Here is a 25,598-nt window from a genome sequence, read left to right on the forward strand (position 1 = left end):
AGGGCATGTAACACCCTCTTCTGGAATCTGTGGTATCTGTAGTCTTACTCACGCCTATACACAGGCACAATACATATATATGTAGCAAAATATTTTTTAAATCACTTTCAAAGGGAAAAAAGAAAAACATCAAAAGAAGTTATGATTTGACACAAAAAAATACTGCATCTGTTAGCCCATATCCAGTAAAGCCAAAACTAAAGGTCACAAACTGCTTCAGATGCATGAACCCCCAAATTAAAAAAAGTCATCAACAACTTCATTTTTATTCAATATAATATAATTTAGGTAATCTCTAAAAGGGGAATGGAACTTTTGAGTGCGTGGAAAAATGCATTTCTGTCACCTTGCCCTAGAGTGATTTGGGGTCAGAAGAGGACTGTAAATCATGAGTTCATAACAGTTTATCTATATCTTCAAGGTGAGAGGAGATGGTGTCTAGATCTGTGGTTGATTGTATTGTGTATGTGTGTCTATGTGTGTGTGAGTATGAATAACTATATTTTGCCCTAAAAATGACTATACTACTTTCCTAGATAAACTGGGTAAGGAATGAGTGATATCTGGTTCTCCTTAGATATGAATACACAAAGATTCATCTTAACTGGCATTTTTCTGTCTTCACAAATCTTCCCGTTGGTCTTCAAGCAACTCTAAACCCTACATCTAAGTTTATTATAAATGAGTGTCTACTGTCTTTGCATAGAGTCATGCCAAACCTTTGCTTTTTACTATATACATTAAGGGTGAAAATACAACTTCACATACTAAAATTAAGAGATGAACATATAAAACTGTGCTTTATAACCAAAAGTCATAACCATCATACTTATCACTTTTAAAAGAACAAAATAGATTGTTGGAAATCAAAGCCCATTTAAAGGGACTCAGAGCATTAGAGGGAACAGAAAATTCTGCTCTTTCAAGCTTAAGTCCACATTTGCTTGTATTCAGCACACACACACACACACACACACACACACACACATATATATAGAAAATTTTAATTCGCCCAATAATCTTGAATGACAAACTTTATAATATGCATTGTCTGAAGCTATTTTGTAAGCCAAAAACCACTACACATGTTGTAAATTCTGTGAAGAAATAAGGGTAAATTCTAAAGGAATTGCCTTCTATAAGTTTTATAGATTCTCTAGCTCAGACTAGACTCAAGGTCTCACCCTCAGCATTTCTCTCATTTCCTTTCGCAGTAATTAATCAAAATCCTTCATTTCTGGCCAATATGTCTTCCTGAATATGAATAAGAAATAAAATACCACTTGATGTTTAAAATTATGGGGGCAATCGTAATGATGGAAATAGATGAGATGGAGGGGAAGAATCTGCCTGATTATATATATTCATGAAGATATCAAAGGTTTATAAAGCCAATATCTGCAGATGAAAAAGATGTGGTTCTCTCAGGCCTTCTTTGGTGAAGGGTGCTCCCAGCAATAATCACCACCATGAACAGCCAAGGGTCAGATCGAAAAGGTACGTGCTGCAGTTCAGTGAGTAATTGGCTTTCTCTATATTCTTGGCAGAGGAGATATGGGGTTGTCTAGTCTAAAAATTTACCTAATGCAGATTTCCACTTTAGAGAGGGATGGGGAATAATTGCTTTTCTCCAGACATGGCATGACTAAAGCCAACATGAACCCAAGAAAGCTGTGGTTATGTACAAAATAACTGGATCCCTTATTCATAGCAACAGATAATGAAAATAGAGAAAATTAAGTTTAGAGCAAGGATGGTAGAGTTGTTGAGATTCCACAGAAGGTAATGGGAACATCATAGGACACCAACCTTGCACTCCAGCCATGAGTCACCACATTTTCAGAGAGGTAGTTGTCTTGGAATCAAAGGAGTTTAGAAGTCTATCATATTATGTGATTAAGAAATGATTCCTACTTAATATAACAGACTTTTATATCAGTGGCTTTCTAACGAGAAAGGTGTCCTTCCAGAGTTGTAACAATATCTAGAGGCCATTTGTGCTAACATAATGTAAGTAAGAAAGGAAAAAGGAGGATACTACTGGCAGCTACTAGGTAGAAAGAATGGATGATCTTAAATATCCTCGACTGCAAAGTCAGCTTGAGAACAAGGAGAAATCCAACTCAGAGATTTGGTATTGCTCAGACTGAGAACTTGTACTGTCACGGACCACAGGAACATTGGTCCACCTGTCAGACTCTAGAAGAAAGCAAGTAACGCTGTCTGGTTGCCAAATCTCTGAATAAGCTGGCCAGTTTAAATAAATCGTGAAACTTTCAATGATGCAGGCATAATCTACATAATGATAGTAGGTATCTGTTTTACACTGTTCTAACAATTTAATTGAAACCAAATGACATTTCAATAGAAGGAGGAAAAATCGGGAGTCTAGTACTAAGAAATTTCTTTCTTGGTGTCATTTCAAAAAATGAAAGTATTAGTAGTATCATAAAATGTGTTTTGTAATATGTACAACAAACGCTTTTTCTATTTTATCTGATCTTAGACTGAAAATTCCTCAAACGATAAATGTTCAAAAAAGTGTACTTAGAGTTAGAGATTATCTAATTATCAATTTACAAAAGCTGCTGCTATAGTTTTATTTCTCTCACACATATTTCTCTCACACATATAAACTACCAAGTCTCCTGATACACACATAAATGCAAGAGCATACACGTGCACACACATTTATGTATTTTGCATTACATAAATATATTTGAAGTATGTTTTTGGAAAATTAGAAGTATTTTTTAAGAACGATATCCCAATTTCACTTTATGTTTACACCTAATAGGCTATTTAGTAACATTGTATAGCAGTTTGGTTAGAGAATGTGATTACTTAAGACCAGAAGAAACTACCACAACATAAAATTGTCTTTAGAGATTGACTTAATAAAGTAGTTTAGACTGATTTGTGCTCTCCAGTTTATGTTCAGAATGTTTGCAAAGTGCACAACCACTTCTGAGTCAAATACAAAATGACAAGATCCAACCTATTTAAGCTACATATCTGCGAAAATGTTAATATATGGGTAAGCAAGCAAGTGGAAGATACTGAGTCTTCTTTCCCCACAGATGCAACCATTCGTGTCAAGTGCTAAAGACAGATAAGGTTTCCTTTCAGTTGAACAAAATCATCTCACACTGGTTTCTGTGTTTACTGAGCAGGCACACTCCTGCTGCTTGTGATGTTTAACCTGCTGTTCTGCCAAAATGTGCACCCCCTGCCAATCTGTCCCAGTGGGAACTGCCAGATGACTCTCCAGGAGCTGTTTGACCGGGTGATCATGCTCTCTCACTATGTCTATATGATGTCTGCAGATATGTTCATTGAATTTGTAAGTACTTCACTCATTTCTGGCGTCTGCTGAAAGGGGCCTCTTTGCTACAGTACAATGTAGACAATTATCCAAACTTCAAAGACTGCATCTTCAAGGGAAAAAGAAATGCTAGCTGATAAAAAGTGGGACAAGAATGGGGCAATTTCATGAAATCTTAAAGATTTACAAAAGTGAAATGATTTTTCTTTCTTTTTTTTTGTAATGCATGTTTCTAAACTTAAGCTTGAGATGTAAAGCCCTCAGTATAGTTGAGGAAAGTGTCTAAATTCCCAGTCTTTGGGGTCCTGACTCCAGGGACATTTTTCACTTAGTGCTCTGCAGATGCCCAGTGATGAGAAACATCATAGAAGTAGTAAACTTTGTGGATGGGCTAGAATTAACCTAAACTAAACCCACATGAAGAAAGGGAAATAAAAACAATCAGTGCTCAGACAGTCCCCAATGCTAAGGGTCCTGTGTTAAAACTTTCTGAGCATGGTTTCAATTACAATAGGAAGGCTGGTTCAGAAGTAGAAAAAGGTCTTCTCATGCTGCTGAAGGTCTTTTAGAGGACTTTTGTTATTTCTTTGAGTTAGCCTACAAGTTCATGGCCAGTGACAGTTTCAGTACTTCGATGTGTATCTATTAAGTGACTCATCATTAGTAATAAATATGAATTCATAGTGTTCTCTGTACTTTCTGACATTTCTTTGAATTATTGACGGATCACTAATCATAGTTTACTTTTTAAATCTTCTTTGAAATTTTTCTAAATTTTCAGAATTCTTAGTAATTTTTGTTTAGGATGATACTTTATACAATAAATAAATAATAAAATTATCTAAATGATTAAATATTAATTGCAATTGACATATTAGATAACTTTTTAGGTCGGGCTGTGGTGACTTATGCCTTTAATCCCAGCACTCAGGAGGCAGAGGCACGTGGATCCCTGTGAGTTCGAGACCAGCCTGGTCTAAAAGAGCTAATTCCAGGATAGGCCCTGTCTCAAAAGAAAAAAAAAATATAGATAACTTTTTATCTTAATAGTTCATTGCTTAACATTTTTCAATTTATAAAAAGATAAGACAAGGAAACAAGACAGTATAGAGTTTTGTTGGAATATTAGACATTGGTGGTGAGAAAAATAGGGATATAATTGCGGAATAAGTAGAAATAATATTATTTACTTCCTTAATTAAAAGTGTTAAGCTAATTTAAAACTCAAATATATACAAAGTGCATTAATATTCTGGTTATATATTTTTTAATTCATAAACTTTATTGATGTGATGTTTCTCCCATTGCCAGGAAAAGCAGTATGCTCAAGACCATGAATTTATCGCCAAGGCCATCAATGACTGTCCCACTTCTTCCCTGGCTACCCCCGAAGACAAGGAAGAAGCCCAGCAGGTCCCTGTGAGTTCTCACCTGATTTCGTGCCTGACATAAGTGACGTAGTAGATAGGTTTTTGGTGTTCTCCAGGTTATTAGAGTACTGAGATAGGTATAGTAATCACACATGAAAAACAGAAGAGAGAAAAAGTTACTTGCCAAATCAAATACACATTGGAGAAGGGATAAGAGTGAAATGGCATACATAATAAAATTGTAACAGTCATGAACCTTCCATGAAGAAGATGTTGCATGTTATTCAGTAGGAAACTTTGAAATTAATTTCATGATCATGACTACATTGACATTCATACATATGTAGGAAATGCGGACTCATTTGCATTTGTTTGTTGTTTCAGGAACTCCGCAGGCAGCATCCATTACTGACCACTACACTTTCACTCCTTAACTTTCAAGTTCTCCTGGTCCCACTTCTGCTTCTCTAACAACATCGGCATTCTTCCCAGACTTCTTTGTCTTCTTCTGTACCTTAACTGAAAGTCCCCTCGTGAAGCAGTATCAGGAAAATACATGCTTGTGTTTCTCACAGTTGTGCCTGTGATCTCTTATAATAATAACATCTTAATGTTACAGCAGGTCTAATTATTAATTTTATAAACTATGTCTTAACCCATCTCAGCATGTCTGAAATCAAAATATATACATAAGATGATTATGTTAGAGAGAGCCCAAATGGAGACCTTGTCTCAAAAGATATTTTGGTCTACTTGGTTAGCTAGTGACATTCATCTTTTCTCAATACATTATGTGTTTAGATATAAATTTATATGATATATGTATATATGTTTATATATACCCAAAGTATGATATGTTCTCTACTTTATTAGAGACATCTGAGTTCTATATTCTTTCTGTTCTCATTAATATTATAGTGATAACTAAAGAGAAACAGCAGTCCCAGGGTGAAGACTAAACAAAATGTTTGGTAAAAGACGCTCCAATGCTAGACTCTCCACACAGCGCACTATTTACATTGCTTGAATTCTTCCTTACAAAAAGTCCCACATTGCAATGTATTATTATTTTACTTGCTGAGATAAGGAACTTGGCCTCTAAGAGGTAATACTGAGTTTGTGTCAGTTTCAGTGCTGTCAGTAAAGGAGTGGTGGCTTCATCCAACCCAAGCTCTCACTCTTACTCACTCAGGCGCTGTGTGCTCCCAGGAACCCGTGTTGCCATTACCATTTTCCCTTCTCTTTCCCCTCATACCCTTTATACTTCTCTATTGCAATGTCCCTTGCCCTGTGCTCACCCCATCATTTCCATTACCACTCGAATACACAACAGACATCTTGACAGCCAAATCAGGGAAGAGTTTATTGTACAGTTTGTGAAGTGAGCAAATCTCCATTGTGATTTTCACTTATACTTTCGTTTAAATACAGTACTGTGTCTTTATTCTTCACTGTACACACCAACTAATGGGCCTTTCTTCTAGAAGTGATGAAAAGGGAGTCATGCTCTCTTTATTGTATCTTTCTTTCAGCAAAATAAAATTAGATAAAAATAATATATTCACGTAATAATCAGTCTTATTAATTAGTGTGAAAATTATTTGGGCTACTAATCATTGATTGGGGTGGTATGTATCTTCCCTGAGGTCCTCCTGGAACCTCCTAAGTTCTGGTACCAACTGAGTCCCACCAAACTTTTGTTTCTATTGGATGTACAAGGTAATAAAATAGAAAAAAAGGCCTATTGATGAAGTCAGATTGTAAAATTTCAGAGGGCTATCTAGCACAGGGAATTTTGTCTTAGTAGAAAAGTCAGTAATTTAAAGGCTAAGGAGATATAACTAAATTTATTTCTTTCCATGTAAGTATGAGAATCTGAATTAGATTCTCAAAATTTTAAAAATCCAGTCATGAAAGTAGCTTGGCACGGTGGTGCATGCTTTTAATTCTAACACTCAGGAATCAAAAACAGGTAAACTATTTTCTGCGTCAGCCAAGAAGTAAAACAAAACAAAACAAAACAAAAATTCCACCATGGTTACTGTCAGAAACAAACAAACAAACAAAGCCTGAGGCTGCATTCTTACAGTCTCAGCCCTGGAAAGGTGAAGACAGTCTAGCTAGTCAGCCTAGGCTCCTGAGAAATTTCCAGGCTAGTGAGATACCATGTCTCATAAAACAGTGGACTGCATATGATCAATAGCACTTAACATTGCTTTTTACCTTCCAAGCTTCCAAAAGCCTGTGCATGCATACCTGCACATACACACACACACACACACACACACACACACACACACACACACACACGAGATACACACAAACACAAAAACACAAATACAGAAAGAAAAATAGTAATTTAAATAAGACATTTTTTGTTTGACTTTTTCAAAGAATATGCCAATAGTTAAACTTTACTTTTCTATTACATTTGTGGTCTAGAAACAGATTAGTACACACATAGTTATAAAAATAAATATTTTAGTTCCACCTTTGTGAACAAAAGCTGTATGTAACCAACTCAGCTGTATTTTGCTTACTTTAACTATTGTTCAACATGATTGCTTAGCCGGAAGTCCTTCTGAACCTGATACTCAGTTTGGTGCACTCTTGGAACGACCCTCTGTTTCAACTAGTAACTGAAGTAGATGGTATTCATGAAGCCTCTGATGCTATCATATCAAGAGCCAAAGAAATTGGCGAACAAAACAAGCGCCTGTTAGAGGGAATTGAGAAGATACTTGGCCAGGTGAGCAGTTCCCTGAGACTTCATTGCTGATGGTTACAGTGAGAAACAATTATGAAAAACTTTTCTTTGGAAGAGTAAAGCTCGGGCATTCTACATTGTAGAGTGTTATTAAAACAAGAACCAAATTCTTACACAGTAGATTCTAATATCTCCAAATCCTGGACATCAACTACAGTGTTGGATAGGTGTGGTCTTCCTGATGCTTTTTAGTAATCCACAAACGACTGGTTAAACATTCCACAATAAAAGAAAAATAGACTAAAAAATTGACAAGATAAAACTTTCTTGAAGAGAATTCATGTATATGGATTGGCATTCTGTTTACATACCTCTTCCAAAAATACACCAGAGAAGTAAAGTGTTGAGGAAGAGAAAAGAAAGTCAAAATCCAATTAGAAATTCTCCTGCCAACTTTGGCCCTGTCCAGAGGAAACTGGAAAGTTAAGGATGGGTCATCAATACTGTTTCAGAAACTCTCAAATAGGCACATTTTCTTTAAATTGTTCATCCTACATGTTGTTTCACTCTGGTTTCCTACATCAAACTCATGTCATTGCATTTGATATGTCTAAATCATTTGACATACCTAAGTTGATTTCGTATTTTTAATTTCTCCAATTAAGATAAATGACAGGGCTAGTGAGAATAATACCAAATCCGCATTCTGAAATCACAAAGATAAAATACATTTGATAAAAATAAGTAGGAGTCCATGCATACTAACTGCTTTAGATTTCTTCTTAGCTATTTGGTGTATGTTAACATCATATATGTTCTGGTGTACATGCCATATTTTGTAATGTGTATGAGAAAGTGCTCATCTGAGGAATACACACAAATGAAAATACAAATAAAGCCATTAAACCAGCAACATATGCAGGAAACACTCTGATTTCAAGGTATTGTCTTCATTTCTGTGATGCTACATTCTGACTTAGTGATAATTTCACAATAAGACACAATAAGGCATTAAGTATTATTCCTCGTTGTTAAGTTTCCAAATATGTGCAATTCAGTTCAAAACAGTAAGATGGCAAGTGATCCATTATCAGAAAAAGCCAAGTACAAGGTTGTTGTTAATACAGAGAAGCACTTTAGGTAAGGGAGCAGACACCCCCTCTTTCACCATACCTTGGTAAAAGCCGAGGGCCTGGTTATTGACTGTATACATGGAAAAGACAAACTTCAACTCAGATCGCATGCGTAATACAAAACATATCTATGAACTCTGGTTCAAACTTTTAGATGCCTGACAGACTTGCACCCTGCCTAAAAATATCCATGAATTTGACTAAAATTTTACATTGATCTTTCCTCCAAAAGAAGCATTTAACCATAAGATGAAATACAGATATAAAAATGCTAACATATGAATTTGAATTTTCTGTTTTCTAATTAGGCCTATCCTGAAGCCAAAGGAAATGAGATCTACTCCGTTTGGTCACAATTTCCATCCCTGCAGGGAACTGATGAAGAATCCAGAGACTTGGCTCTTTACAACAAGATCCGCTGCCTGCGCAGGGATTCCCACAAGGTTGATAATTATCTCAAGCTCCTGAGATGCAGAATTGTCCATAACAACAACTGCTAAGTCCACATTCATTCCATGTACTTCTGACATGGTTCTTAACAGTCTATTTCTTCAAAACTTCTATTAGTACTATGCCTTTCAGAGCATGCTTGGGTGCATGGGTCGCTTCTTAAAGAATAAAAACAAACTTTTTGAAAATGATGAAGTCTGAAAAGGCCATCTGTCAATGTTTCATTTGTTAATTTATTACAAAATGTTTCACTGACATCATCATATCATCAAATTTTGTCACAAATAACAGGCTCAAGACTCATAAATAATGCGAATGGCAAAGTAACTGAAAAGTGTAGAAAGTTAATATGGGCAGAGTCTTAGAATTGAAGAAAGAATTCATTATTAAGAAGTCCATCTCGTCTATCAAAAGATTGAAAGCTAGACCATTACTAAGAGACAAATTTCTCGTACAGAATTGTATAAATCAAGTGCTATGGAACTGAGTAGCTTCTAGACAGCACACTATCAGCTAAGCAATCTCAAAGTATTAGGATACAACCATGGATTAGCCCTAGATATCTCTAAAAATTGATTTCACCAATTCTCCTGTGGACTCCCAAGACCTTACATTAATCATTTTACTCAATATGACAAAATGAAGAAACTGAGATTCAGACAGAGTGATATCAGATTACAGAATATTAAGTAGAGCAGTGTTTTCCAAACATGCTGAGAAACTTGCTTTCAGAGAAAGCGTTGATACCAGACTGAGGACAAACTTTACTGTAGGAGATGTTCTTAAAACTGTATTATTGTTCCCACAGAATACTAATTAAGTGACAATTTTTCACTCTCTTGAAACTGGTAAATAACTTTCCATTATTTATTTTTAAATAAATTTCTATCCTCTACATGAATTATTAGTGGGAAAATGCATCTGAAAAACCAATAAATCTAACAGTTTAAAAATTTGCACATAGGTGTCCATCAGACATAGGAGTAGACATTCCTGACATTTATAAAGTCATTGAATAATGGCCAGTGCATAAGATCTGTATTAGCAGATTTTAGAAAAGGAGGCACATGATGCCCCTAATCTATGCATACTTATGAACTGTTGCTGGTTTCACAGCATAATTAAAGGCATAGACACCATTACTGAATGTACTAAAGAATACTTTGTTGCAAAATATTTTTCTTTTTAAAAAATGAGTTTATAATAGTGAAGAAATTTCCAACCCTTGCAATGGCTTCCATAGTACCAAAAGCATTTGTCACCTGAAACACTAAAATACCTCAATAGAATATTTCAGGATAGTTGACAATAATTGCTATAGCTCAGCAACATGGTAAGGGAAGCCCAGCAAAGTTTTCTCTGCTAAAGAGACAGTGGCACAACAGTTGCAAGCTGCAACCAACAATAATCTGATTTGATTTAAGGCTCACCTCACATGAGATAATCCAGATGTTATATTTGAAGACAGTAAGAAAAACAAACAGAAAAATAATAACAGTGCTTAAGGAGGTCATGGTCCTCACCAATAAGGATCTGATCAAAGTTTTGTTAAATGGATGTGATCTGTCAAAGTGTCTTCTGAACATTTTTGGTCAGATATGTTGTTTCCCAGAACTGTTACCTACTCTGTTGAGAGAAACATTTCCCAGTGTTGGTGGCTAAGGAAAGAGATTTGTGTATTATTAAAACATCTAGGATTATTGATTGTTGCTGAGATAGGGTGGTTCATGCTCCTATAAATGTCAACAGCATTTATCATCACCTGAAACACTCAAGAAACTCTGGAGAAAATATGGCAGACATAAGATCATGAACTAAGGCAAAATATTGGGGGAAATTTCATTTCTACTGCTAATCTGGAAATGAGTAACCATGAAACAGAGATGGTCTTGGAGATTTCCAGAATGACTTGAAGCCTCTAGATAACATGGGGGGGAATCAAAGAAACACATATAAGTAGGACTGTGTTAAAGGTAAATAGGATGTCCATATTCCCTAAAGGAAAAGGGTCACTGATCTGTAGATCTTGATTCAATCTGTGCCCCATATCTGCTTGGCTTCGAGTAATTCTTTTTGCATATATAGTACGTAGAACATTGAATGAAAGCAGTAGTGAGGTCAAACAGCTTTCCTGAATTGGAGACTACGTTGTGATCTACGTTCTAAGAGATGCAGCTGACTTCAGCTCAACCCTGCTCCTGTAAGTAGCCCTCTGTCATGTTCCCCTAAGCTTTTTCAATGAATTATGTCATAAAGGTATGTTTGAAAAGTATATTTTCTTTTTCTTTCTTTTCTTTTATTTTATTAAGCTATACATTTTTTGGCTACCCTTCCCTTCAACCCTTTCCCATTGTCCCCATGCTCCCAATTTACTCAGGAGATCTTGTCTTTTTTTTTTACTTCCCATGTAGATTAGATCCATGTAACTCTCTCTTAGGGTGCTCATTGTTGTCTAGATTTTCTGGGATTGTAATTTGTAGGCTGATTTTTTTTTTTTTTTTGCTTTATGTGTATAACCACTTATGAGTGCGTACATCCGATTATTGTCTTTCTGGGTCTGAATTACTTTACTCAATAAGATGTTTTCTAGCTCCATCCATTTGCCTGCAAATTTCAAGATGCCATTATTTTTGTTTTCTGCTGTCTAGTATTCCATTGTGTAAATGTACCACATTTTCCTTATCCACTCTTCGGACAAGGAGCGTTTAGGTTGTTTCCAGGTTCTGGCTATGACAAACAGTGCTGCTATGAACATAATTGAGCACATGTCCTTGTGATACAATTGAGCATCCTTTGGGTATATACCCAAAAGTGGTATTGCTGGATCTTGAGGAAGGTTGTTTCTTAATTTTCTGAGAAATCGCCATACTAATATCCAAAGGAGCTGTACCAGTTTCCACTCTCACCAGCAATGCAGGAATGTTCCCTTTACTCCACAACCTCTCCAACATAAGTTGTCTTCAGTGAAAAGCATATTTTCTATGGTGTGATCAGGTCTGCTCTTTTAAGAACCAGTGTTTGATTATTATGCCTCACCTGGAGATAAGGCAACAGAGAGTAGAGAATGTTTTAGGATGTAATCACTCAGTCAAGTGTGAGATCAGTGGTTTTCATTTTGCATTTTATTGATAGACAATATTGATAGGTAAGGGGTGGCCAATAGTGCTGATATCTAAGGGGTACTTTGTAGTAAACATTTTCCATTGCATGCTCTCCTTCTAGAAGAAGAAATACAACTCAAATGACCAATTTGAATTACTGAGAAAATGTTCATTATGAAGAATAAAGGTTTAATGATCTAATTATTTTAGGTACAGAAAGAGGATGTTGTAATTATGTTTAATTACCAGGGTTTAGATATGTATTTGCTTGCTTAATACATCAATCTGAATAAACATTCATTTATGAAGCCTAATGTAGCTGATAATAGCATGTTTGTGTTTTTACCAATTTAGAACATGTTAAAGGACATGAAAAAAAGAAAAGCACTTAAGAGCTACCCCTTAACATTTAAGGGGTATTTACAAGAAAATGGATTAGTTAGAGCTGTCAAGTTAATTTCCTGAAATGGAAAGGGAACATAAAACCCTAAAACTTTCAGACAAGTGCCAACAATGACTTGAAGACCTTGACTTGGGGTTAATTAAAGCTCCATGTATTTGCATAGTTGAGAAGTTCACCTTGCAAGCCCTAACTGTGGAATGATATCTCTGGTTCTAAGCTGTGTGTCAGAGAAATATATTTATTTCCCTATATTTTCCCAGTTTAAAAAGAATATTCCCTCTTCACCTATATCAAGCCAAATCATGTAGCAGCGGGCCTACAGAACAGACAAAATTCCCAGACAATTAACTCTTGAAGACTCCATTGAATAGATTCTCTCATTTCATTTCTCTTAAAGCGGTGATGTGTCTGTTGCTGCTGTTGGCAAATCTGCTCCTTTGGGAAAATGTGTCCTCCACACCAGATGTCTTGTCCATTAAAGACCTGTATGATCATGTGATTGAAAAGTCTCATACCAACTATGACATGTCTGCAGACATATATCACGAATTTGTAAGTTCCTCGGTTGCTTCTTGTTTTCTCTCTAATGGGGCCTGCAGAAAATGCTACTAATTAAAACAGAAATTATCACTATCTGACATTGATGTGACAAAATTTTATAGGTAATAGAAGGAAGCAGATAATAAAATGTGAATTGGAGAACTGTAGAGGGAGAGGTGGGCCACTTCCCACTGCCTGGCTAGCTTTACCCGAAATAATTACACGGAAACTGTATTCATTTAAACACTGCCTGACCCATTAGTTCTAGCCTCTTATTGGCTAACTCTCACATATTGACTAACCCATTTCTAATAATCTGTATGCCACTATGAGGCCGTGGCTTACCAGCATATGTCTAGCCAGCGACCATCTCGGGAAGGGAAATCATGGTGTCTGCCTCACTTCCCTTCTTCCCAGTATTATGTTTGGTCTACTCCACCTATCTAAATTCTGCCCTATCAAAAAGCCAAGGCAGTTTCTTTATTAACCAATGAAAGTAACACATAGACAGATGACCCTCCTACATCAGAGAACCTGGGAGCTTGTATAAAATCTCAAGTGTTTTTAAGAATGAAATGGTATTTCTATTTTGTAAGTAATAGACTTTAAAAATAAAAACATAATTTGAACTTTCACTTTTAATATCAAATCCCAAATGAACCGCAGGATAGAACTATGACTTCTTGGTCTTTTATGGAGGGCTGCACTCTCTACAGAAATTCTCAACTGCAGATATTCAGTGTGGGATAATTATACTGCAGTGAAGTGAATGCACAGAATAAAAGTTAAACAACCATGTAAATCGAGGGGGGGTGACATCCAACTGCTCAGATACTCCAAAATGTGAAGAAATATTGTTTAATATTTTCAGTGTGTAGCATCTGCTTGCAAAAGAGAACTTGTGTAGAGGGGAAATGTTCCCCCCTTCCTAATGATGACATGTGACCTCTGGGTTCTGTCAAGAAGGAAAATACAAGATTAAAAGCTAGGAGAATGTGTCTTTAGAGTTGAGAAGAGTATACATCTCCATTGTGATTTTCACTCATTGGTGAAAACTCCTTTTAGTCATTTCCTTCTCTGATTGTCTCTCACAATCTTTCCACTGCATGGCATTCCCAGAAACCCATTAACTTCCTCCAAATGTTATCAGGGCTAGTATTAAAAAATTTGTATTTAAAAAATAAATACCTGAGAAAATATAATTCACAATTGATTATTATATAAACTTTAATATTAGTGCATTTTCCTTCACTCCTTGCTAAATGTATTCATAAATTAAGGCTAGATTTTTTTTATGTTTTGATTGTGTCAACATTACTTCATTCTACTTTCAACACTGACCTGGCATTATACAAATATAAAGACATGACAGAATTTTAGAATAAAGATAAATTTGTAATTATGAATTAAATGAAGAACACCATTTTGAGTTAATGAATATACAAGACATTTATAAATTTGCAAAATTTACTATTTTATAATACAGTTCAAATCCTAGGGAAAACTATATTTAACATTGTAAGTTTTTGATTTGGAGTTTGTAATGTTTGTGGTGCCTGTTATGCCAACAAAAACATTTTAAGGGACAAATAAGAGAATATTAATAAAGAGTTAGAGGTTGGGAGGTCAGTATATGAGATTGGATATCTAAAGGGGAAAAATGAGCAAATGTATTTGCTTTATTCCCATGTTTTAATTTTTATGTTCTCATTGATTTGTTTAAAAAAAAGTTCTGTCAAGGACATTGATGCTATGGTCATATATGTTTTCATTCAATTCTGAAATCCAATGCATTGAATCATATCATTTCTTTCAGAATGTAAAGTTTGCTAAAGTAAGTTGGTTAAATGACAAGGTGCCCATCGAGTGCCACACCGCATCCATCAGGACTCCACAGAATTTTAAGCAAATCCGTGAAACAAAAGTAGGTGTTTATTTTTTCTTGGTTTGCACCGAAACAAATAAAACTGAGCAGAGTTTAGTAGCTCTTCACGTGGTTACAGGGGTCAAATATGGGTGATCTCTGATCCTTAGCATGGAGAAGGAAGCAACAGTTAATAAACAATTTACACATCTCACAGTTGATAACTTACCCACCAGGCCAATGCCAACTTACATTATAGCAACTTCAGAAGTTCCCAGGACAATTTCTAGCATCGCCATGGTGGGGTTGCTCTTGTTACTCTCTGGGAAGCTTTAATATAAATTGGACACTTTTGTTTTGGTATACACTCACAAACATGTGCAATAAATGCAGATACAGTAGTTTTTATGTTCTAATGCTAAAGGCCCCTCCTCTGAAGGATGCTACTTCAGTTTATAAGATTTCTTGGTCCCACTTCAGTTTCTTCATTATGTGCAGCCTTCCCTGACTTGTCTGCCTTCTTCTTGTCATTAGAGGAAAGAGGCTGTAAAAGAGGCCCCTCTTCTTCCTGTTATCTTGAGTCACAGAATGGTCCCTGTTTGATGGGGTCTGTACAAACACATAATTTTGTGTTAGGATCTTTTCCTTCTCACTCTCTATGTGAAGCAGGGTTTGATTTTATTTACCATCAGATTTATATGTGTACTCATATAATGGGGAGTCATGCAGATGGAGAAAAATATGGTTTTGAAAGCTATGTTTCCATCAATATGCCATTATTTTAATACTCTACCATAATATAAAAGCCCGGAGTGATATATGAGAGATCAGTGTGATTCATTTGTGTGGAAATTATTTGGACCACTTTCTCCTGACAGGGTTGTTATCTATTTTATCTAAAACCAAGTCCTGAAGTCACTTACTGAGTCCCAGGCAGCCTAGATTTCTCACAGAGAGGGTTGGTAATACAAAAGAACATATTTTATTAGGGTTTTTATTGCTGTGAAGGGACACCATGACCACAGAAACTCTTATAAAGGAAAATATTTAATTGTAGTTACTTGCTACAGAAGTTTAATGTATTATCATCTTTGGGGCAGGGAATAAGATAGCGTGCATGCAGACATGATGCTGGTGCTGAGTGTCATTGAATCTTAAACCAAAGGCTAACGGGAGTGAACTGTCTCATTGGGCATAGCTTGAGCATATATGACACCTCAAAGCCCACCCCACAGTGACACACTTCCTCCAGCAAGACCACACCTACTCCAACAAAGTCGCACTTTGTATTTGGGAGCCATTTTCTGTCAAGCCACCACAAAGACAGATGGTTGAATAGAGAGGGAAAGTAAAAAGCAATTATTTTGACCTGTCAGTATAAAACAAAATTGTTCATATCTAACTTTATTTAACAAACTCTAGTATAGTGGCTAAAATTTTATAATTCTACAATGTGTAGATACTGTGAAAAATGTGTATTAATACGAAATATATATTATAATTCACCATTTTTGTGTAAAACCAACAGATATCTACCCTCTTGAATCTCACTTCATTTAAAGTGGTCTTTATCATGCTTTCCTAGACAGAAGACCTTCTGAAAGCAGTCATGGCAATTTCCCGTGCCTGGGACTATCCACTGATACACCTGATACTTGCCACGGCTGCCCTCCCAGAAGAGTCTAATGAAATGATGCAAAGAATCAATGATGTGAAGAATGGAATTATAGAACTTTTGGGGGGACTTGAGATCCTACTGAGCAGGGTAAGTTGTCTCTTCACATTTCTTTGTTTATGTTATTTATGAAAGTGGTGTTTTGTACAAGGAGGAGAATTTTTAAATAATTCATTCGCAAGACCAAAATTTTCATATCACATTTGTTGACAACTGAGCGAGTAAGGGACCACTTGTACATCTAACACCTGAGGTGTTTACCGAAAACTGCATACACAGGTGGTTCTAACACCAATGACAAGAAGCCAATGTTCTTCATAGTAATTTGGAAAGTAGCTTTTGGGGTGCTGTAGACACTCCTGCTTTATGTCGAAGGTCATCTTATGACAGTCATTTCCTGGTTTCCCTGGACTGTATCTTAAAACACTGAATAAAATGAGCTTATCATGTCTTAGGTTTCAGAAAATGCATAGTACAAAGAATATATTTAGTTGAAAGTTAAAAGATTAGGACACTCTACTAGAAGCATGAATTATGAAAGACACATCAAGGAAAGTATTAAGAATATGTAATATTCCTGGAATTGAAAGAATTCACACTAGCTCGTCCATTTTTCTCTGATTCAAATCTCTGTGTGGAACCCAGTACAACTTTGTAATTTTCCATCTGCCTACTTGTACATTGATATATTTCATCTGGAATCAACAGCATGTCCAAAATATGTGCATTCATTAGACTACTATGCTTAGATTATTAATAACTTTATGGTACTTGGCCCATGTTTCTGAAAATCCATGATTTATAACTAGTTTACACACCTCTATTTTCTACTGAACAATTTAAAATTTAGAAGAAATATCTGCTGGCCCTGAGAATATATCTCATGTCTGTAAATGTCCTTCTATGTTTTAGGACCCGATTTAATCTCATTATTCTTATCAAAAAGGGGTGTAGTATTTTCTCTATATAAGGACAGCTTTAGGGAGGAAGACATATGGAGATCTAAAGTGAATTCTCAGTAAAGTGAAAAGAAGTGATCTCATTGTAGGATATTTACTGAAGACTGACTACTGATCAGCAAATCCATTTGCAAATATACATGTACACGTACACATTTATACACTCATACATACATAAAGTGGGAGGAGAAATAAATTCTTATAATGTTAATGTTATCTACCCATTTGTTTGTAGACCCAGCCTGGAGCTGTCGAATATTATCCGCCTTCCTGGTCAGGACTGAGAGAACTTCAGTCTTCTGATGAAGACACTCAACTTTTTGTTATGTATAACCTCTGCCGTTGCCTGAAAAGGGACACACAAAAGGTTGAAAGTTACCTCAAGGTCCTGAAGAACCGTGTCATCTTTAAGAAGAACTATTAATCAGAGAAACTTCCTCCTGCACCAGATGAGAAAAAAATTCCAAAGATCCACAGCCAAATATTATGCAGAGACTGGGAGTCCTTGAAGAGCTCAGCCCTAAATGTGATGTCAAATCCCTCCCCTCAGAGTTCAGGGAATCCTGCATTAGAGGAGGCAAAAGAGTGCAAGAACCACAGAGGATAGAGAACCCTAAGAAAGCAAGGCTCACCAAGTCAGTATGAGAAAAGCTCACATGAACTCCCAGAGACTGAGGCAGCATTCACAAGGCTTGTATGTCTGCACCAGATCCTCTACATTTACATTGTAGCTTCCATTGTATTGTTCTTATAGGGCACTGGTGTGTGGGAATGAGGGGGTCTTTGATCCTTTTTCTCTCTCTTGGGCCCTTTTCCTTTCATCAGTCTGTATTTTATTTTGTTATATTAAAAAATCTGAATGAATAAATAAATGAAACCCTGCCACCACAATAAAGACTATTAACTGCACTATCACATATACCTTTCAGGGAGAGAGAAATCACTTTTCTCCAATGGAGTGAGACGGGATATATTGAGCACTTCAGAGCAGGTCTTTATTCAGGAGTAGTTGAATAATATAATAATATATAATTAACTCTAAAGTTTTTTTTTTTTCGAGACAGGGTTTCTCTGTAGCTTTGGGGCCTGTCCTGAAACTAGCTTTTGTTAACCAGGCTGGCCTCGAACTCACAGAGATCCTCCTGACTCTGCCTCCAAAGTTACTGATTAAAGGCATGTGCCACCACTGCCCAGCTCAAAGTTTTGTTTTCTTTTTTATATATGTGCTTTCATTTAGTTACCTTTTAGTGGGTTTTTCCCATATAGAAAATCAGGATCATATTTTCGAAGCCATACTGCAGTAATGAACCACATATGACCTTACTCGGCAGTGGTTTCTTCAATGTCAACAGTGTGGGAATTGCGTTGAAACCTCAGTTCACTAAACTAACAATAATTTTGTGTGGTTGGTGAGATGCCTCAGCACATAAAGTCATTTCCCTCTAAACCTGGAAAATTGAACGAAATCTCTTACACTGACTTTTTGTGTGAGAAAACCCACTCTGGAATAATAGTTCTGACCTCAATAGGCCATATGTGCATCATATGTGTATGCCCATATGTATGTTCCCACAAGGGCATCACATGCATGTACAAAAAAATCAAATAAATGAAATAAAATTATTTTATAAAGGTTTTCCTATTCTAAGACTCAAAAATCACACTCCTCACTTTGTCAAACTAAATTCCCCCTGGGAAGCAGAAATTAACAAGATCACCTGACAAAATTGGGAGTACGGGGATTGGTGGAGAAAGAAGGGAGGTGGGGGATGAAGAGGGAGAAAATTAAGGGGGAAGAAAACTTGAGGGAATTGGACAGGCAAGATGGGGGAAAGAACAGAGACAAAGGGCAAGAAAAGAGATGTTTTGATTGAGGGGGCCATTATGGGGTAAGCAAGAAACCTAACACTAGAGAAATTCCCAGGAATCCACAAGGATGATCCCACCTAAGACCCTAATCAATAGTGGAGAAAATGCCCAAATTGGCCTTTCCCTGTAGTCAGATTATGATTATCTTAAATATCAATGTAAAACCTTCATGAAGCAACTGATGGAAACAGAAGCAGAGACCCAAAATGGAGCACTGAGCGAAGCTACCAAAGTCCAGTTGAAGAGTGGAAGGAGTGAGAATATGAGCAAAGAGGTCAAGACCGTGATGGGGACACCAACTAAAACAGCTTGCCTGGGCTAAGGGGAGCTCACCAACTCCAACTGGATAGGGAAGGAACCAGCATACAACCAAATTAGACCATCTGAATGTGGGTGACAGTTGCATGGCTGGAGCAGACTGTGGGGCCAATGGCAGTGACACCAGGATTTATTCCTACTGCTTGTACTGGTTTTTGAAACCCATGCTCTTTGGATAGACACCTTGCTCATCCTATATATAGTAGGAAGACCTTCATCCTTCTTCAAAGCAATGTGCCTTATCCTCTGAGGAGTGGATGGGGTGTTGGGGAGGGGAGTGGAGGGAATGAGAGAAGGGGAGGGAATTGGAATTGGGATTGGTATGTAAAATGAAAAAAAAAAGATAGTTTGTTTTCTTTTTAAATAATAAATTGAAAAAAGGAGTTGCTCCTAATTAGTAAACCTTTATTCTAAAGAGTGCTTGTAAATTTAATTTCAAATGTAGTTTTTAACTCCACCAAGAATGTAAATATAAAGATGCTCTTCTTTTCCGATGTAAGAATATCAATTTATTATATAATTATTCCAATGCAGGTACAGAGAAAGCTACTAAAATTTCATGAAAAAGAGCAAATGACTGCCACGAAAAATACATAATTTTTCATTGTCCAAGAGTTTCAAGACATGCAATTGTTTTCTTCAAATCGACATCCTGTTCCTTCCTTTAAATTTCTCTATTGTTTGCCCCCTAACTTTTTCCTTCCAACTGCATGTCCTCTGGTTTAATCCCATTGTCTCCACTAAGAACACTGTATATGTGAAATGGAATTTGGTCATCTACTTGAGCATGGGAAGCATCTCAGAAGCTTCATCTTTATTGATAATTCAGACTCCTTCCTCCAGAAGTCATCACAGCAACTAACTTCTCAGAAAGTTATAAGACTTCATTAGTTCTTTTTTCATTAAGGATGTTTTTTTTTGCAAGATTAGTCATGTAAATTAATATGTACATGGACTTGCTATTTCTGGAAAACAATCCAGTAAAATGTTTGGCAAATATTTTATGACTACCTCTGGCTTTAACAATTTTCAAATATCTTTTCTTTGTTTATCCATGAGAATTTTGGGAAGAAGTTAGGATACCCTATTAAGAGTTGAATATTCCACAGGACTATGTGAACTATGTGACTTTTTTTTAATTTAAGAAGAATAATACACCAAGTTATTCATTAGGACCTATGACATAAGAAGTTGATTGTGGACTGGGCAATAAAAACAGTAATGATTTTGTTTTGTGGAGTAGACACTAAACCTCATCACTCATGTCACTCCTGCTACAGTGGACATTTGCTCATCAGATACTCATTATAAGAGCTCATAATTTTCTTGAGTTCTTGATATTTTGGAGATTAGTCCTCTGCCAGATGTGTGGCTAGTAAGAGCCTTTCCCATTCTGTTGTCTCCCATTGTGTCCTACTGATAGTGTCCTATGCCAATCTATTCCTGAGACAGCACTGAGCACTGAAGACACTCGGAGTTTGTTTTCTTCTTGGCACAAGTGGCCTTTAGGAAAGGAACTGCCCATACCTTAACCACTGACAAAATGCATGATATGTGGACTGGACAAGCAGGATACTAGAAAAAAAGACAGTCAATGTTTGCCAAGACATGGTAAGACTGTTCTGAATATTTTTATCCCTCTGAAAATGCTCTGCCAGTTACTACAGTCCTTTCTCAAAGTTGACAGCTTCAACATTGCAAATGAGATTTTGGGTGATTGCTCAAGTAGCCTGTTGTCTCTGTCATATACTGCACATTTTGGAAGCTGCTTGATTGTACTGCCTGCCTACTCATGTAAAATTATCTCCCTTCTCAAGTCTTCTATGGGGTTATAGACTAAATAGTTGTTGTTACCTTCCTCTTATAATATAGCCAAACCATTTCTATTACAAGACTTAGACTCCTTAGGATAGAATGACTATTAATGCATTTAACATGTGCTCCTTGTTTAATATTGTTAATGCTGGTTGTAATTATAATCTTATACTTGATATCTGTTCCTAGTGTATATAGTTTTGTATTGCTTTTGGAACTTTCTTATTTAAACAAAACAGGGAGGTACTGTGGGAGTTTCTTCAGCCATTAGCCTTTAAGATACCAGACCACTTGGGCATGGTATTATACTATAACTGCAGCTGTAAAGCGGGAAGAGGCCCCCCTTCAAGGAGTTTCCCAATGGTCTGGTTGCCTTGTGTGTCTTTTGTTGATCTGCATTCATTGGTCCAATATTGACTTTATCATATCTCCATCATAATCCAGAAGGTTGATAACTTTTATTTTTCTCACTCCCAGAGGAGACATTATTTCTAGGAATTCATTGTCTACAATCCCTTCTCAGAGGTCTTATTCTACCACTATTAAAACATTTGGCATTTTGATGCCTCCTCATACCTTTGACAATTGCTTCTCCTACCCAAGACTCAGTATTATAGTTCTTTCCAGTCTTGTTTAACTCTGGTGTGTGATTCAATTAGTTTTCCTTGTTCTTGAATCCTGTCACAAGCATTTAAGTCTGCTGTGTGGCATAGGGACAAGATTTGTTCATTGTAAAGAGTTTGAGCCTGTGGGTCAGCATAAGTGTCCTTGCCAAGAATTTGATCTTGGGAAGCATCAAATCCTTTTGTTTCCATGTTTTTTTTAATTTTTTTCCCTCTTCTTGTCAATAGCATTTTCACAGTAGTTGTGGCCTGTCTTCCAGGACCACTGGAACTAATTGATGTCAGTCACGTGGGCTAGTCTTATGGCTTGAAGCCCATTTCTTTACCATCTCCCTAACAAATGCTGAATGTAAGCCATAAGATAATACTGCTTGCTTAATTTCTTTTAGATCATTCATTCTTATAGGTACCCCTCTACATTATTTGGATCCTTTTGGGCATTTAGAACTTAATGCTTTTTCAGAATTGATTGCAGGGTAGGAAGCAAAACCCTAGGTAAGTCGTCTCTGATAGGTACTAGTGATGTTAAATCCTGTCCTTGTACTTTCTTTCCCTGTTCATCAGCTACAATAATTTCTTAAATCATTTCAGATCTTATTATTACTGTATTTTGTAAGGCCTGAATCTCTTGGTCTGTGTGTATTTCTAATGATTTCTTTGAGGCACCTAGCCCATGGTCCTCATTTTGCACATGTGATTCCAAGGCAAGAAGTTTTTTCTTTAAACATAAAATCCTGTCCTTAGACATTATTTGGATAGTGTGCAGATTGCCTTCCTGGAGAGATACTCTATCTCCTAACTCATCTTAACTTTTCAACAGATTTTGATTGGCAAATTCAATACTATGATTTTTTCAAATAATTTCTCAGTATGCTTTGAAATTTATTGAATTTTGTCCATCAAGTTAATGTTATTCTTTTCACTATTTTTTTCAGGTAGCTTTTGATTTTCAATGGTATTAATTTCATCAGCTAGCTGTTCATTATCTGTCTGTAAAGATCGTATTATTTCTAAAAGTGCCCCATTCTTGTCTCTTTTTTCAAATCATTTTTAAGGATATAATATGAAGAAGAAAACTGAGTCCCAATATCCAATAAATGAATGTATCAGAAAAAGTATATTAGCCTTGCAGAATGCAATTTATAGCATAAGCAAAAAGGTTATTAACTTCCTAGATAGTAATGTTGTCTGCAATTATATAACTTTCAAGTTTATTGATTTATTTATTAATCAAATAGTTTCATTTGTTATAGAATTAGGTAAATTGCTGTAGGTGTAATATTTGGTCAGCAAGTTTATCAGTTGCAGCAGTGTGGCTAAAAGTCGTGACCAGGGGCAGCACAAACAGCCCTGTGCTTTGGTTTTGTTTGTTGGTGCCTGGTTACATATGCTTTGCTTGACAAATTAATAGCAATCAAATCAAATCCATGCATGGTGCAAGGATCCCAGAACACATGAGCTGGCTGCACATGTCGCTGTGCACAGTAGGGAAAGTGGCTGTAGGCAGGGAAGTGTAAGTGAACCTGGGTAATTTCTAAATCTCTATGCTTATCTCCACTGTGGCAGGTTTTGCAAAAACTGCTTAGTAGGTGAAATTAAGACAGGTGGGCAAGGGTGGGAAACCTTCTGGGCCATGAACCTCTTCGACTTTTCAGACTGGTCCACCCCATAGATGTGGAGTTGGGATCCACGTGGTCACCAGATGAAGGACACTAAAAAGAAAGCCCACACTAGCTCAGAATTAGGTATAATAGAGGGTTGTTTATTTAGGGAGAGACTCACAGATCACAGTCCTCTGCACAAAAGGGAAATAGGAACTGAATTCAGCAGCCAGAAGAGAGTAAGTGTGTGCTTTACATCAGCATTGATACTGTAAGAGACCATGCCCAAGTGGACTGGTGTCTTAAAGGCTCCTGGCTGAAGGAGTTTCTACAGTAGAATAGTGTCCTTGTTCATGTAACTGGCAAGCTTGCCTAGTTACAGAAGATGTCAGGTTCAGGTTCCTTATTCTCCACTGTTATGAGTCCTCAATTAGGTCACCCCCATAGATTCCAGAAAATTTCCACTGCACTAGGTTTCCACATCACCTCCTTAATCAGGTGGGGGAAGAGACGGACAGCACATGAGAGTAAGGGGATAGATGGGTGGTATTGGGGTCCAATATAATTTTATTTAGCAGTTTATAAAAAGTAAATATTTCAGATAAATGAATAGAACTGGAAGCAATAATTTCAATTAGTTAACCCTGTCCCCCAAACACAAATATTTTACTTCTCACAATTGTGAACTTTAGTTTTGAATCTTCAGATTCATATATCTAATTTTGTTGGGTGACACTATTCCCAAGGGGACTTGCATAGACATCTACTCACCAACAACAGACTAATGTCAGGACATCACCAAATTCCAAATTGTTGACACAGTGAATTTCTGTGAGTTTACTTACAAGAATCTGTATGAAGGGATACTTACAGGAACATAAATGAATCAAAGAGCTACACCACTATAACTAATCCCAGTATGGATGACATTTCAAAAAACCTAGAAACCTGAAGCACACTGTACAACCTTCAAGCAATTCAATCAATGGTTGGAGTGTTTCCTTTTCAAAAATCTCAGTTTGTCTGATATCTTTAGAAAACTCTGCTGGTCTGTGACTTTTACATATAACTCAACTGTTTTCTGCTTATTTCAGGTATCTTGCCTGATCTGTCTTTACTAGAAAGTTCAGCTTTACAGTTCATATACTCTTGTGGATACAGGTATGTAGTAAATCTTGTCAGCTTCATGGAGTCCTGAAGCTTTTGAGTTATTTACTTCCTGTCATAATGAACTTCCCCATAAGGTGGAAATTTCCCCTCTGCTTAAATATCTCTCTCTCTCTCTCTCTCTCTCTCTCTCTCTCTCTCTCTCTCTCTCTCCTTTCCTTTCCTTAAAATTCCCATTTTCAGTGAGTTTCCTTACAAGATAAAAGTTTTAACATCAGTAGAAACTGATAATTTCAAATACCCACAGATGTCCATAAGCTTGAAGTAGATTCTTTCAAGGGAGAAAGAGAGAGTGCGGATATATAATAGACTTAAGGAACTGATGGAACAAGAACTGTTAAATAAGTTGAGGGAGTGTGGGGTAAGATAGAAAAGGGAATGCAGGGAAATATTCCTAAAACTACAGTCCTTCAGAGAAATTAATATGAGAACTCTTACTATAGAAGTTTTCTAAAAATAGTATATACATACATTTAAAAATCTTAATGGAATTATTCTACAGTGGGACAACAATATCCCTATTAGGCACAAATATCTCAGAGTATTGATCAAAATCAGAATAAACTTATATTACACAATATTCAAGAAGAATTGTGAGATGTGATATCTTCCTAATGGTCACTGTTTCATTATTATTTCAGTTCTCCAGTCATCAGTATCTTGAAACTTTGCTTTTAT

The 25,598-nt window shown here is 36.4% G+C and overlaps 2 protein-coding genes across 3 annotated transcripts; both read left to right on the forward strand.

Annotated features, from left to right (window-relative positions):
• The first annotated feature begins 1,469 nt into the window (after window positions 1-1,469).
• LOC125396342 (prolactin) lies at window positions 1,470-9,119 on the forward strand. 2 transcript variants are annotated; one of them, XM_048428177.3, is made up of 5 exons: window positions 1,470-1,497; window positions 3,171-3,343; window positions 4,637-4,744; window positions 7,265-7,444; window positions 8,844-9,119. In XM_048428177.3, exons 1-5 carry the CDS (start codon window positions 1,470-1,472, stop codon window positions 9,033-9,035), a joined length of 681 nt encoding a protein of 226 aa, XP_048284134.1. In that variant the 3' UTR covers window positions 9,036-9,119. The 2 variants fall into 2 exon arrangements, with proteins under 2 accessions (XP_048284134.1, XP_048284135.1); XM_048428178.3 differs by having other exon boundaries at window positions 3,174-3,343.
• A 3,772-nt stretch (window positions 9,120-12,891) lies between these two features.
• On the forward strand, window positions 12,892-17,951 carry LOC148119858 (prolactin-3D4-like). The gene is made up of 4 exons (XM_087896669.1): window positions 12,892-13,041; window positions 14,846-14,953; window positions 16,479-16,658; window positions 17,763-17,951. Exons 1-4 carry the CDS (start codon window positions 12,892-12,894, stop codon window positions 17,949-17,951), a joined length of 627 nt encoding a protein of 208 aa, XP_087752795.1.
• Window positions 17,952-25,598: the final 7,647 nt, after the last annotated feature.

This window comes from Myodes glareolus, chromosome 14 (genome assembly GCF_982192425.1).
Source record: "Myodes glareolus chromosome 14, mMyoGla1.1, whole genome shotgun sequence".
In the NCBI taxonomy this organism is placed as follows: domain Eukaryota; kingdom Metazoa; phylum Chordata; class Mammalia; order Rodentia; family Cricetidae; genus Myodes; species Myodes glareolus.

Bases quoted from the DNA above. Each gene is read 5' to 3' on its own strand.
- LOC125396342 (XM_048428177.3), top strand. From the start codon at position 1,470: ATGAACAGCCAAGGGTCAGATCGAAAAG. The intron at 1,498-3,170 runs GTACGTGCTGCA...GTGTTTACTGAG, and splicing joins CCAAGGGTCAGATCGAAAAG to CAGGCACACTCCTGCTGCTT. The intron at 3,344-4,636 runs GTAAGTACTTCA...TCCCATTGCCAG, and splicing joins CAGATATGTTCATTGAATTT to GAAAAGCAGTATGCTCAAGA.
- LOC148119858 (XM_087896669.1), top strand. From the start codon at position 12,892: ATGTGTCTGTTGCTGCTGTTGGCAAATCTGCTCCTTTGGGAAAATGTG. The intron at 14,954-16,478 runs GTAGGTGTTTAT...ATGCTTTCCTAG, and splicing joins AGCAAATCCGTGAAACAAAA to ACAGAAGACCTTCTGAAAGC. The intron at 16,659-17,762 runs GTAAGTTGTCTC...ATTTGTTTGTAG, and splicing joins TTGAGATCCTACTGAGCAGG to ACCCAGCCTGGAGCTGTCGA.